Raw genomic sequence first — 13,351 nt, forward strand, 5'->3', positions numbered from 1 at the left:
GAAAAATATTAGATTTCTTGTTTTACAGACTGATCATCATTTCTTTAGCCTTTTCTAGTAGACATATTATCTAAATTTGTCTAGTTCTATACCACTCATCTCAGGTACGAAAACATTCAAGTAATTCAACTGACTTTCACCTATACTCAAATGCTGCTTAATGTTCCTTATACCATTATTTTGATACTCTTATACAAAACTCCGGGAGTTGGTGATGGACAGGGAGGCCTGGCGTGCTGCAATTCACGGGGTCGCGAAGAGTCGGACACGACTGAGTGACTGAACTGAACCGAACTGAATAAAATTAAAAATATACGTATTCTCAGACTTCCCAGCTGTGCAGTGGGTAAAACTCCATGCAGGTTGATAGATGTGAGTTGGATCCCTGATCAGGAAATCAAACTCCCACGTGCCATGAGCAACCAAAAATAAATAAAATTTTTAAAAATTACATATTCTCTTACCCCAAATCGGTTTATCTGTAGTAACCTTGTAGAAACTCTCATGGGTATAAAAGTTGATTGATGTACAAATTCATTCATGAAGATTTTGATAGCAGTAGAATAATTTAGAATTGACCAACTCTATAGAATATTATAATTACAGAATTGACAACTTATGGTGAACCTTGTCAGATATATGAACTCCAAAGAAGAGAATTTAGCTTCAGGACTATAGATGAGGCTTGATCACTCATAGCTCTTTGTAGCAGAGTTTTATTACAGTTAAAAGCAGATAAAACAAAGCCTCTTACATAGACATCACAAGTAGGTGGGGGAGGGGGTGGGGAGTGCCCCACTTGCTAGTCTCATCAAGGCCTTATATACTTTTCAATTGGTTACTAACAATAGAAAGGTCTTAGCAGATCCACTTCCATGACATACACTTTAAGATAACAGGATTAGAACTAACATAGAAATGTCTTACAGGACCCATTACCACAACAAACATTTTAAGATAAAATGATTATTCAGAAGGTTATTCGGTTCAGTTTAGTTTAGTCAGTCCTGTCTGACTCTTTGCAACCCCATGGACTGCAGCATGCCAGGCTTCCCTGTCCATCACCAAGTCCTGAAGCTTGCTTAAACTCATATCCATCAAGTCGGTGATGCCATCCAACCATCTCATCCTCTGTCCTCCCCTTCTCCTCTTGCCTTCAATTTTTCCCAGTGTCAGGGTCTTTTCCAATAAGTCAGTTCTTTGCATCAGGTGGCCAAAGTATTGGAGTTTCAGCTTCAGCATCTGTCCTTCCAATGAATATTCAGGACTGATTTCCTTTAGGATGGAATGGTTGGATCTTCTTGCAGTTGAAGTGACTCTCAAGAGTCTTCTCCAACACCACAGTTCAAAAACATCAATTCTTCGGCACTCAGCTTTCTTTATGGTCCAATTCTCACATCCATACATGACTACTGGAAAAACCATAGCTTAAGGAAAAACATGTCCTTGAACAGGATACATTGTTGTTATATAATCATTAGTACAGAGTTTAAGGAAAAACAGCCTTGAGCAAGATGAGTTGTTTTGTGGTGTAATCATTAGCTCTGGGCTTAAAGAAAAAGAGAATGCCAGAAAAACATCTACTCATGTTTCATTGACTATGTTAAAGCCTTTGACCATGTGGATCACAAAAAAATGTGGAAAATTCTTAAAAGAAATGAGAATACCAGACCACCTTACCTGCAGCCTGAGAAACCTCTATGCTAATCAAGAAGCAATAGTTAGAACTGGACATGGAAAAATGAACTGGTTCAAAATTAGGAAAGGAGTATGTACAAGCTGTATACTATCACCCTGCTTATTTAACTTATATGCAGAGTACATAATGAGAAATGCTGGGCTGGATGAAGCACAAGCTAGAATCAAAATTGCTGGGAGAAATATCAATAATTTCAGGTATGCAGATGACACCACCCTTATGGCAGAAAGTGAAGAGGAGCTCAAAAGCCTCTTGATGAAGGTGAAAGAGGCTTAAAACTCAACATTCAAAAAATGAAGATCTTGGCATCTAGTCCCATCACTTCATGGCAAATTGATGGGGAAACAATGAAAACAGTTACAGATTGTATTTTCTTGGTCAAAATCAATGCAGATGGTGACTGCAACCATGAAATTAAGACACCTGTGGCTTAGAAGGAAAGCGATGACAAACCTAGGCAGTGTAGTAAAAAGCAGAGACATTACTTTGCCAACAAAGGTCCATGTAGTTAAAGCTATGGTTTTTCCTGGAGTCATGTATGGTGTGAGAGCTGGATCATAAAGAAGGCCGAGTACCAAAGAATTGTTGTTTTTGAACTGTGGTGTTGGAGAAGACTCTTGAGAGTCCCTTGGACTTCAAGGAGATCAAATGAGTCAATCCTAAAGGAAATCAATCCTGAATATTCATTGGAAGGACTGATGCTGAAGCTCCAATATTTTGGCCACCTGATATGAAGAGCCAACTCATTAGAAAAGACCACGATACTGGGAAAGATTGAAGGCAGAAGGAGAAGGGGATGACAGAGCACAAGATGATTAGATGGCATCACTGACTCAATGGGCATGAGTTTGAGCAAGCTCTGGGAGATGGTAAAGGACAAGGAAGTGTGGCATGCTGCAGTCCATGGGGTCACAAAGTGTTAGACATGACTGAGTGACTGAACGACGATAACAATGAAATAAGCACTTTCACTTTAATTATGAGAGTAGCCATCAGTAATACAAACCCTATTTTCTTAAAAATAACTGTGTGTATATGTTCATATATGTATGTGTGTATATGCATGGATGTATACACAGGAAACATGGATGCATTCTGAGAACTTGTATAGCACAAAGCACATTTAAATTTTGAGCATTTCATTTTTATCAATAACCTGAACAACACAGTCTGAACTTGACTAGCTTGAAGGAACCAGCAGGTTATAAGATACTGAAATAATAAAGGATCAGCTGTATTTACAAGGATAACAAAATGACTAGCCAATTTAGTGCACTGGTCATCTCAGGGAAATAACTGTAAATTTAGGAAGCTATGATAAAAGTGAAAAAGCATTCATGATAGTTATTTAATGGTCTGATTTCTGTCAAAGTGGCAGTCCTCTGGAGAAAGTCAAATCAAATATTCTGGGATAATATTGCTGAAATCAGCTTGTTCATTTGATATTTGAGTCTTTTTCATAAAAGTGTAGCACAAAATATATTTTTAAAATCTCTGCTTTTTAAGCTCTTTGATTGCTTGGTTGTCTGGAAAGTGGGAAGTATTTACGCTTTCAATTTGTCAGTTTTTTACTATAATGAATTAAAATAGTTGAAAATGAAGAAAAGTCAAATCAGTTAGCTATTTTAATATTTATTCATGACTGAAATAAAGTGTTGTAAATATAGTTTTGATCTTTACATCACCAAATTTATCTTTAAGAAAAGGTCAGAACAAAAAGAAAAAAAAATGCTGTCAGTCCAATTGGAAGTTACTATTTAGTGCTAGCATATGCACAGACTTGTTACACATTTTGAAGGAGACTTTCTGAGAAAATTGTTGATTTGGACTTTATTAATATAATCAGACTCTGTCATACTTAATTTGGGGTAAAGTAAGCAAACATAGTCTATTATTCTTCATCCTCATCATCCTGCTTTGTTTTATATCTTCTTTGCTATGAAAATTATATAAATTATGCAACAGCTAAATATGTAATGATTGTAGGTCATTGTTTATCTAATGTGCATATAAATCACCTGGGGAATCTTGTTAGGCTTCAGATTCTGATTCAGAAGGGCTGGGGTGGTGGTGATGGTTTAGTCGCTCAGTTGAGTCCAGCTCTTTGTGGCTCCATGGACTGTAGCCTGCCAGACTCCTCTGTCCATGGAATTTTCCAGACAAAAATACTGGAGTGGGCTGCAATTCTTTTCTCCAGGGGATCTTCCCCACCTAGGGCTTGAGCCTGGGTCTCCTGCATTGTAGGCAGATTCTTTACCAACTGAGCCACCTAAGGAATCCGGCCCATGCTACTTGTCTGAAGACTATGCCCTGAATAATGAAGGATCTATAGGGTCTATGGTTATTATATCATGTAGCATGGGTACACACACACACACACACACGAGTCAGATCTGAGGGTGAAGTTACACACCTCAGTTTGGAAGTCATGCTGTCTTCCCCAAAGGCAGCACATCCTCATGTCTGAGCCACACAAGGCCCTTTTTATTTAATTTATCAGTATATTCTTGACCTCATCTCTCCTCTTAGTGCTTTAATTCTGAGGATCCCAGTGTCTAAGACTTCTGGTCTCTTAAGGGTTATCTTTCCTGATGCCCCAGGTGATTGGCATTTGCAGTATACACAAACATTTCATTTGAGCTTAAAAGAATTGCATCTCACCACACAAAAGTGCTGACAGCTAACATATTTTCTTTGTATACAGATGGGCTTGAAGTGGGCATCAGAGATTTGAAAAAGCATAATGAAAAGCCTATTACATATGTACAATCAGAAACTATTTTACTAATTTTTAACCTCACTTCTAAATTTCAGCCACTGTGGTTTGGCTCTAGGCCTCTGAGCTCGTGTATTGTTTTTATTTCAGTCAATAATGTAATCACAACCCTTCAGTGTTACCTTGGTTGTTCAGATGTAGTAGATGGGATGACAATCTTCTCATAGTGAAATTATTTATTTGTTCTTTTTCAAACAGTGAGTCAGTGATGGAGTCAGTTTTGGGACTCTGTATATCCCATTTCTTCTTTCTGCTGTATGCATGTGGCATTTTATGGAGGACTGGATTACTGAATGAGAAGGATGAATTTGGATCTTTATTTGGGTTACAAAGAGTTCATAAAGTGAAGAAAGAACTAGATACCTACTAAAATAAAACTTAGTGTCAGTCTTTATTGAGCATACAAAATGTACAAGGTATGATATAAATGCCACAATCTAAAAGTTAAAGTGCTAAAATATAATGTTGTGTATTTCCTGGATGGTACTCTTTGTGTCAAGGTACATAATCCATCTGATTTTCAGCTTACATCTAATGGATTCTTATCATTTATAAGTGTTTTAAAATATAACTGAGTAAAAATGGTACATGTGTTTGGTTTTATTCTTAATCATACAAGTAGATTAAATTCTCTTAGTTTTTCAACAAATGAGTTTTTTTTTTAATAACTTTCATCTGTAATTTAGTGTTAGTGTCCTCCTGTAAAGTCCTTCTTTTAGTACCTGCTCTTCGAAGTGAACTGTTTGTCAAATTTCCATTAAGCTGAAGGTGAAAAATTAATGAACCACTTACTTCAGATATTTCAAAACTAATGCAAGTCTATTAGTCATGCAATACAAAAAAATCAAAGATGTTGGTTTGTTCAATTACTGTTTAGGGTTCACTCATATTTAACTTTTAAATGCATTGTTTCAGATGCTTAATATAACATTCGGGAGAAAAAAAGGAATGTAGTTATTTTTTATTAACTTAAAAATATATCTCAAAGATAATTTTATTTATATAAATACTGTTTGTAACCCGGAACAGTTAATTAGTGAGTTGATGGGAGTGGGTGGGTTTTGAAGATTTTGAGAGTAGTTAGCTTGCAAGAAAGCACTAATATATAACAAGCATGGGATTCATAGAATTCTGATTAGCTTTCAGTTGTACCTCTGCTCCAATTTATAGACATTTAGAAAATCAGTAAGATAGAGACACTGAACTATTTTTCAAGGAATTGTTAATTCATCCTCCCTCCCTGCCTTCTTCCTTTTCTTTCCTTTTTCTTTTCCTTCCTTTCCTTTCCTTACCCCATTAATTACTGAGCTCTTGTTATGATCCTAGCAATGTGCTGGATAGTGTGTGTAATGATGGGAAAGACTTGCTCCTTTTCTTTAAGGAGTTTAGAAGAGAAAATCAAAGTGTTTTTGCATAGTGATCAGGTAATTAGAAATGCCAAGCACTGAAAAAAAAAAGGTGCAGATAAATCACATAGAGCTGAAGGTGTCAGAGAAAGTTTCTTATAGAAAATGAGTTAAGCTTTAAAGGAAGTGTATATTTCAGAGATGTTCAGACATGTGATACATGAGAGAAGCAAATAAAGTGGAAGAAATGGCTTAAGCAAAACATGGAGGATATAAATCACAGAATATGCAGGGGGATAGTTTAAGTATTAGCATAAGATACATGGAGAGGGATAGTAGGAGATAATGTTGGAAACATAAGGTCTGAAATTGTGAAGGGCCTTGAATGGCAAGATCAGTAAGGAAACTCAGTATTTGAATTGAGGAGAGGTGCAATCACGTAACATTTTAAGAAGTTTAATTTTGTGTTGGCAACATGTTAGCACCTAACATCCATGAAAACTGCAAAATAACAGATTGAACATTTGTTGCAAATACTGTCTCATTGTCCCCATCCACTGGAAGTTTCCACGGCAATAGCTAAGGGAGGAAATGCATGCTGGGAGAGCCAAAGTGAGATGGCTATATCAGGAGGACCTCTCAGCTGGCTTGCTGAGTGGGCCACACTGTCTGTGCCTTAGAGCACCAGCATGGAGCAACAGCAACTCGGGACAGCAACTTCCTTGTGGTATGAAAGTCCCCTTCAGTTGCCCTCAACTTGCTGCATGGCTGCTTACATCTTCTGTGTGAACCATACAGGGCTTAATTCATGGGCATACAACTCACACTCAGAAAGATGCGCACTTGATTCAGTTCCCTGCTATTGCCATGTTGAAATCCTTCCTACTTTTTGATCGAGAGTTCTTTGGCCACCTCATGCGAAGAGTTGACTCACTGGAAAAGATTCTGATGCTTGGAGGGATTGGGGGCAGGAGGAGAAGGGGACGACAGAGGATGAGATGGCTGGATGGCATCACTGGCTCGATGGTTGTGAGTCTGAGTGAACTCCGGGAGTTGGTGATGGACAGGGAGGCCTGGCATGGTGCGATTAATGGGGTCGCAAAGAGTCGGACACGACTGAGCGACTGATCTGATCCCACGTTGTCATTTTGCTCTGGTCTTGTGAATTATGTGTCCAGTCTTGGTACTTTGACATGGAAATGGTTAGGATGCAATGAACTACATTATAGTCAAAATGCATGGTCGTATAGCCATATAAAAAGGAGTACTAACTTATGAGACCAGCTTTGTGTTTATACAACAAAACTGAACCTAAGCTTAAGTCTTACTACTTTTTCTTCAAAGCCATGACTTCTGTGGCTGCCACAGCTAAATATGTTTTAGCTGTGTGGTTTTCCTGATGATAAATTAAGGAAAGCCTTCCATAACATATTGTGTCATTAATAATCTTCCTCCTGGAGCCTGGATACCAGTATTGTCGAGTTCTGCACCCCCTGCAGTCCTATCAAATTAAATTCTGAGAAAACCTGTGGCAATTATTTTCTCTAATAAAAGTTCTAAAAAATACAACTCTGTGTTCACAAACATTATTGGCTGCCTGATAGTCATTCTGTTGTGTATTTCATTTTCTGAGTCAGTATAAATATATATAAACTGAATAAAAGTGTATTTTTTTTTTAGTTTTTTCCTTATGTGGAGTTTATTCTCTTCATTCTCTTTATTCTGAATACTTGTGCAATTTTTTCTTGCTTGTGTTACTATAGTTGTTTCTCTCCTTATTTTCATTTAATTTTTATTTTTTCAAAGTTATAGATGAATATAAATAGAAATTTCTACAAAGCTTAGACACATTTATAAAAATGTGTCACCTTCTCTCATCCTTCCTTGTGTTTCTCTCTGCTTTGTCTATATCCCCAAAGCAAGCACTAAAATGCTCTCAACATTTTTGGTTGTTACCGATTTTTCATATTTATTTCACTGCCTCTCAAGAGTATGTTTAATAGTTGAATTCATTTTTCAGTTATATCCATTGTATTGACTTACTACTATGAAAGATAAAGATTTCATTTTCTTTCATTGGTTTCCATATTCCCTCAACCCTGACATTTTCCCTTTTTTCTTTTTTCCTGAAGAATGATATTTATTTTTGTATTAAAAAGTCATTGTTTATATTTCTATGGGGCTTCCCAGGTGGCTTAGTAGCAAAGAATTTGATTGCCAGTGCAGGAGACACAAGAGATGCAGGATCAATCCCTGGTCAGGAAGATTCTTTAGAGGAGGAAATGACAACCCACTCCAGTATTCTTATCTGGAAAATTCCATGCACAGAGGAGCCTGGCCATGGGGTCATAAAGAATGGGACATGACTGAAGCTACTACTTAGCATGCACACATGCACACACCTGGAAGGAAGGATTCTGTGCACCAATGAGAACAAGGCATCTGAAGGGTCTTAGCAATCATAACACCACCCCATTTAAAGGATGAGAGACACCCTTCCCTGTGTCTGGCATCTCCCTGTTCAGTGTCCCACCTACAGTCTCTGCTGGAAGGAGGACCAGGCACTGTTCATGTTGACTGAATGAGTGAGGGGTTCAGGAGAAGAGACTCCTTCACAATCAGAATTTGACCAATCCCTGCTGTTTTCAGCCCTTCCTTTACCCCCTTTTTAATAGGTAGCTGATATTTTCAATTCTCAAGTCTCTCTGGGTTCTATAATACAAATTGCATTGCTTTTCAGCTTCTTCACTCTGCTGGCTTATGTTTTGGTCTCCTTGGTCTGTCACATCAGTTGACACTCATCTGCTTTCCAGCTTCTAGTGTCTTACTGCTAGTGTGTCTCCTATTCTCTTAGCCCCTGTGGATTGATGCTTTTCTATCCCTTTGTTGTCATTTCAGTAGCGAATGGAAGTAAATGCCTATGTACAGTCTGCCATCACGAACTAGGTTACATAATGCTGTTTGTACTGAATTTTTATTATCAAGTATCTCAGATCATTTTTAACAAGTAGACAGTATAAATAAGGAGTAAACAAATAAATGAGTCTAAAAAACTTACCACTCATCATTTAAATACTTATTATAGAAAACCTGCTCTTCAAGTGTCTTTAATTTCTGTTTGCTAAGGATTCTATTTTTCTCTTTTGAATACAGATGGAAGCTTTAGACAACACCGATCAAACCTCACCTCTCTACTAGTGCAGCCCATCTCAGCATCTCTTGTTGCAAAACTCATCTCTTTGCCAAAGGATAGAACCACAAATGGTGCCTGCAGCCCTCTAGAACTTCCAAATAATGGTAAAATATTTAATGTCTTTCTGTGTGTCTTATAGTTTTTATAAGGCCCATCCATGATCATTTTTAATCTGTTTGGCATGTTTAGGATTATTCTTTCTCAAAAAAACCAAAAACATTTATTTCTGTTGATATGAGCATTTATTTCTCTTCTCTGGCTTTTCGAAAGTAATTCTATAAAGACTGAAAGTTGACCAAGCTGAGAGATTAAAAAAAGAAGAAAAGCATTTTGAACTGCAGCTAAGAAAAGCAGCTTTACAAATAAAGCATTTTGTACATTCATGAAAATCTGCTTAACATAGCTTCTCAGTTTCAGCTTCAGCAGGCTTGTTGCCTGCCAAGATTCAGTGGATAGCAGTCAGCTATCTGGGGTATGAAGTCTTTTAGTAGAAAGCATTAAAGCCTAATTCCTGCAATTGACTAAAAAATCCCTCTGTCTTTATGCATCATTGTTGGAGAGATGCTTCTTATACTGCAGTGCAGTTTGTCAGGCCTTGTTGGACCACATAGGATAAAACTGAAGTAGTTAAGCTACCTGTGGTGGGATGAAAGTCATGGGCTGCATCTTGTTTCTGCCTCCAGCCTCAGCATTAGACTACTAAAGGAGAGACTTTCTTTATATATTGTTAAATTTGTATCTAGTTGGCTGTGAAATTCAACTTTAGGGGTCCGTTTTTGTGTCCAGACCCAGAGGCTCAACTACCCATGTTTTATCTCATTTCTTTTCTCCTGACAACAAAAGCATAAAAAATATGTTTTGAAAAAGCCTAAAAAAACAAAAAAAAAGACCCTGAATGCCTTCTGAATTGCCCTTTCTTAGGGACAGGTTTTTTAAAATTCTGTAGAATGAGAACCTCTTAAACTGATTATTGATCGAACATAGTAGGAACTATAGAAAATAATGCTAAGACTACGTCCTCAAAATAGGAAAGAAGTTGTTCTGGGGAAGCTTTTTGTTTAGCTTTTTCTATGTTCTAGTCTTAGCCCCAGATTTTGATAATGAGCTCTATTTGCTAAAATATGTAATTAACACTATACTAATAATTTTCTTGTAAGAAAAGTATCAGACATTGAAAAGATCAGACTTAAGTCCAGATTTAATTAACTGATTGGCTTATTCAATAAACAGTCAGAGTCCCTCCTATCTTAGTCTGTAGAAGGAGATCCTGATTGCCTCAAGTCTATCAGCTTATCACATCAACCATGTGGGTTGACAGCTGGGTCAAGGATGATGCAAATTTGGCCAAACAGAGACATGACTCAATCTCTGGACTTTGAGCAATGGCTAATTTTAATGGTAGAACTGAATAAGAAATCATATAGCTCTAGGATATTTTGGTCCTTTTGAGGACCTTGAGGGCATATTACCTGACAATGGAACCAAGGTGAGGAAGGGGTAGATGAATAATGTAAAGGGAGAGAGTGTGAGAAACAGACTACCTCTTGTCCACATAATTTGATGCCTAAATAAAGCCTTGTCTGAAGCGATAGCTACTGAATTAGCTGTATATATGTTGATACATTCCCTTTTTAATAGTCAACTTATTTGTTTGATTTTCAGTTACTTAGAAACAAAAGTTATGCAACTGATGTAAAACTTACACTAAAGTAAAGAATATTTGCATACACGAAACAGACTCAGCAAAGTGTAGTGAAGAGGATGTTATTTATATGGCAAATCCTGGGAGAACTAAGAAGATTGTATAAGGGATAGAAAAACAAGCAGAAGAAAAATTTCTTGCCCAAATATAAACAGATTTTATGCATTGACTAAATAATTAGATATTGATGCCATTTAATTTCCCATGATCTTACTTTCTGTAAGTCTTACTCACTGATTATATATTGTCAGTCTTTGTCCTTGAGAGTCAATCAATAGCTGGGAATTTGAATTTTCATATATCAATCTGAGCTTGTCATTAAAAACCATGACTGCAATGAAAAAAAATTAGATGAGAAAGTATAAAATCCATTAGTATAAGACAGAGTGGAAGCCTTAATGAATCATGTTAAAAGAAATATTTTAATATGTTTAAATTACTTTTGATAAATTGAAAAAAATGACTTACTATGATGCATAAAACTTAGTTTCATTAGTGTTAAATTTTCAACTAAGTAAGTTTGGATCATATATCTTCAGATAATATATCTTCACACATACACAAATGTATATAACTCCTATTTCCCTATTCACAATTTTATATGTTCTTTGTTCAAAATATTTTTATCAGAAGAATTTAATCTCTTCTGATAATGTTTATAATTCTTACATACTTAAAATGAATTTTGAATATCTATATTTCTAATTTGTTAAAGAAAGTATGTATTATTATCATTTCTTGAACAGAAAAAAAGATGTACTGAAAATATTATCTATAAACTTTGGTGATTTTACAATTTTTTGGCAAATAATACAAATTAGCTCTTGAGGAGACATCCACTAACAAAAAATGTTAGTAAAAATAAGTCTAGCATTGCTGTTTTTTACATCTGAGACTAATCATCCTGTTCAGTGTAGCCTCAGTGCTGCTGTATGTGAAAGATCCAGGAGCACATTGTGCTATTTTGATTAAAAAAAAAAAAGTCTTGAGCTGTGTGTGTGTGCGCGTATGTGTATATGTATGTGAAGTAGGCAATGGAGTAGTTTGGATGGGAATAGCTACCCACTCCAGTATTCTTGCCTGGAAAATGCCCTGGACAGAGGAACCTGGCGGGCTATAGTTCATGGGGTCACAAAGAATCGGACGTGACTGAGCGACTAACACTTTCACGTTGGATGTTATATGGTGTGGCTTGGCTTCTGGAGGCTTTGTAAAAGAGAATTTCCCAGTAGATCTGAAGTAAAAGAGAATTGAAAGCTTATTTTAGAGCAGCATGGGCTTTAATAACTTCTAGCCATCAATATGGAAGAAAATATCTAGAAAAACATGAGGAAAAATGTAATTTATTCAGACAACTCCTACAAAGCATTCGTATAGATATGATGGCCACTCTTCAAAATTCAGTGAGCTAGACTGCTGTAGGAAAGACTGATAGATCTTGTGATAGACGCAAGCTAGATGTTAGAATCACTAAGCTATACTGGTGATACCCCAATTTTATGCCTCTTCAAGCTGCCAGTTGCAGAGTGAACCTAGGAGTCTGAGCAGGAAGCTGACAACAGAGTAATCTATAGAACTAAAGATCAGCCTTCATGAGCTGCCAGTCTGAAGTCCTCAGACAAAAGGAAGAAAAAGCTTCAGAAATCACTTTGAAGGTCTGTTCATCAAGGGTCTTAAACAGAGTGAACATAGGTGGGAAACCTATTGTCCAAAGTCCACAGAAAGTACAGTCAATTCTCTGTTTCCCAGGGAGTACAGGTTGGGTTTACAGAGGGTGACACAGATCTGTCATTTAGCAGAACTTCTCGAGTTTCCAGCTTTCCATCCTGACAGCTTTGATTTTAGGAAATGATTTAGCTTGGATCCAGTCTAGAGTTTTGTTTGGTTGTTTGCTGGGAAGACTTAAAGACAAGCTGAAATATACACTTTTAAACAAAATTCCTTTAACAAGTATTTTCCAACTTTTAATGTTTCTCAGCAATTTTTACAGGTTCTTGCATTCTTATCACATGTCATTTAAGTACATGTCACTCCTTCCAAATTATGGAAGTTCCAACTAAACTCTGTAGTTTATATATAAATCCATCAGAGCATACCCTACCTTTATATTTTAAAGATCATTTTTCATAATCCTTTTTTTCACAGTGGGGTGACCATTGTTATTTACTATTCTAGAAACTGCCAGAGATTCCTGAATGCCTTTCTGGGTCTATATCATGCCATTCCCTTCATGTGTCCACAGTTTCTCACCATTATTTTATTCAGTATTATCCACATATGTCTTACAAGTTGTAAAGCCACAGTATCCTCTAAAACTCCATATAAGCACCACCTCCTTTGTGGAGCACCCTTTGGAATTCTACTCCAGTTGGAAGTGCCCTGACTCTCTCTGCTATGCTTTAGGAAGTTATTAATGTATGCTATGTAGTATGGGGATATCATACTTTTCTGAGGAAGAGATAAGCAATGTGAATTTTTGTTAGAATGTATTGTTTCTACTTTATTTCTATATGGTTTCAATTCTTTCAGGTTTCGTTTATAATCCAGTACATAATCAATGTCCCATGAGAATGTAAAAACAGTGTGTACTATATAAATGTCAGGTTTTAGACCAAGTATCTAAGATCATTCAAAT

At 36.6% G+C, this 13,351-nt stretch overlaps 1 protein-coding gene across 4 annotated transcripts in view; it reads left to right on the plus strand.

Moving 5' to 3' along the window:
• NAALADL2 (N-acetylated alpha-linked acidic dipeptidase-like 2) overlaps window positions 1-13,351 on the plus strand; it is a 1,240,647-nt gene that overhangs the window by 770,492 nt on the left and 456,804 nt on the right. For all 4 annotated transcript variants that reach the window (XR_825426.1, XM_010841638.1, XM_010841637.1 and 1 more), the window contains exon 6: window positions 8,975-9,118. Coding sequence is in view for 3 of the 4 variants with exons in the window: in XM_010841638.1 (XP_010839940.1) it covers window positions 8,975-9,118 (144 nt within the window). In the remaining variant the exon portion in view is untranslated. The remainder of the gene's footprint in view (window positions 1-8,974; window positions 9,119-13,351) is intronic.

The sequence above is a fragment of the Bison bison genome, unplaced genomic scaffold (genome assembly GCF_000754665.1).
Source record: "Bison bison bison isolate TAMUID 2011002044 unplaced genomic scaffold, Bison_UMD1.0 scf7180017864164, whole genome shotgun sequence".
NCBI classification, from domain to species: Eukaryota; Metazoa; Chordata; class Mammalia; order Artiodactyla; family Bovidae; genus Bison; species Bison bison.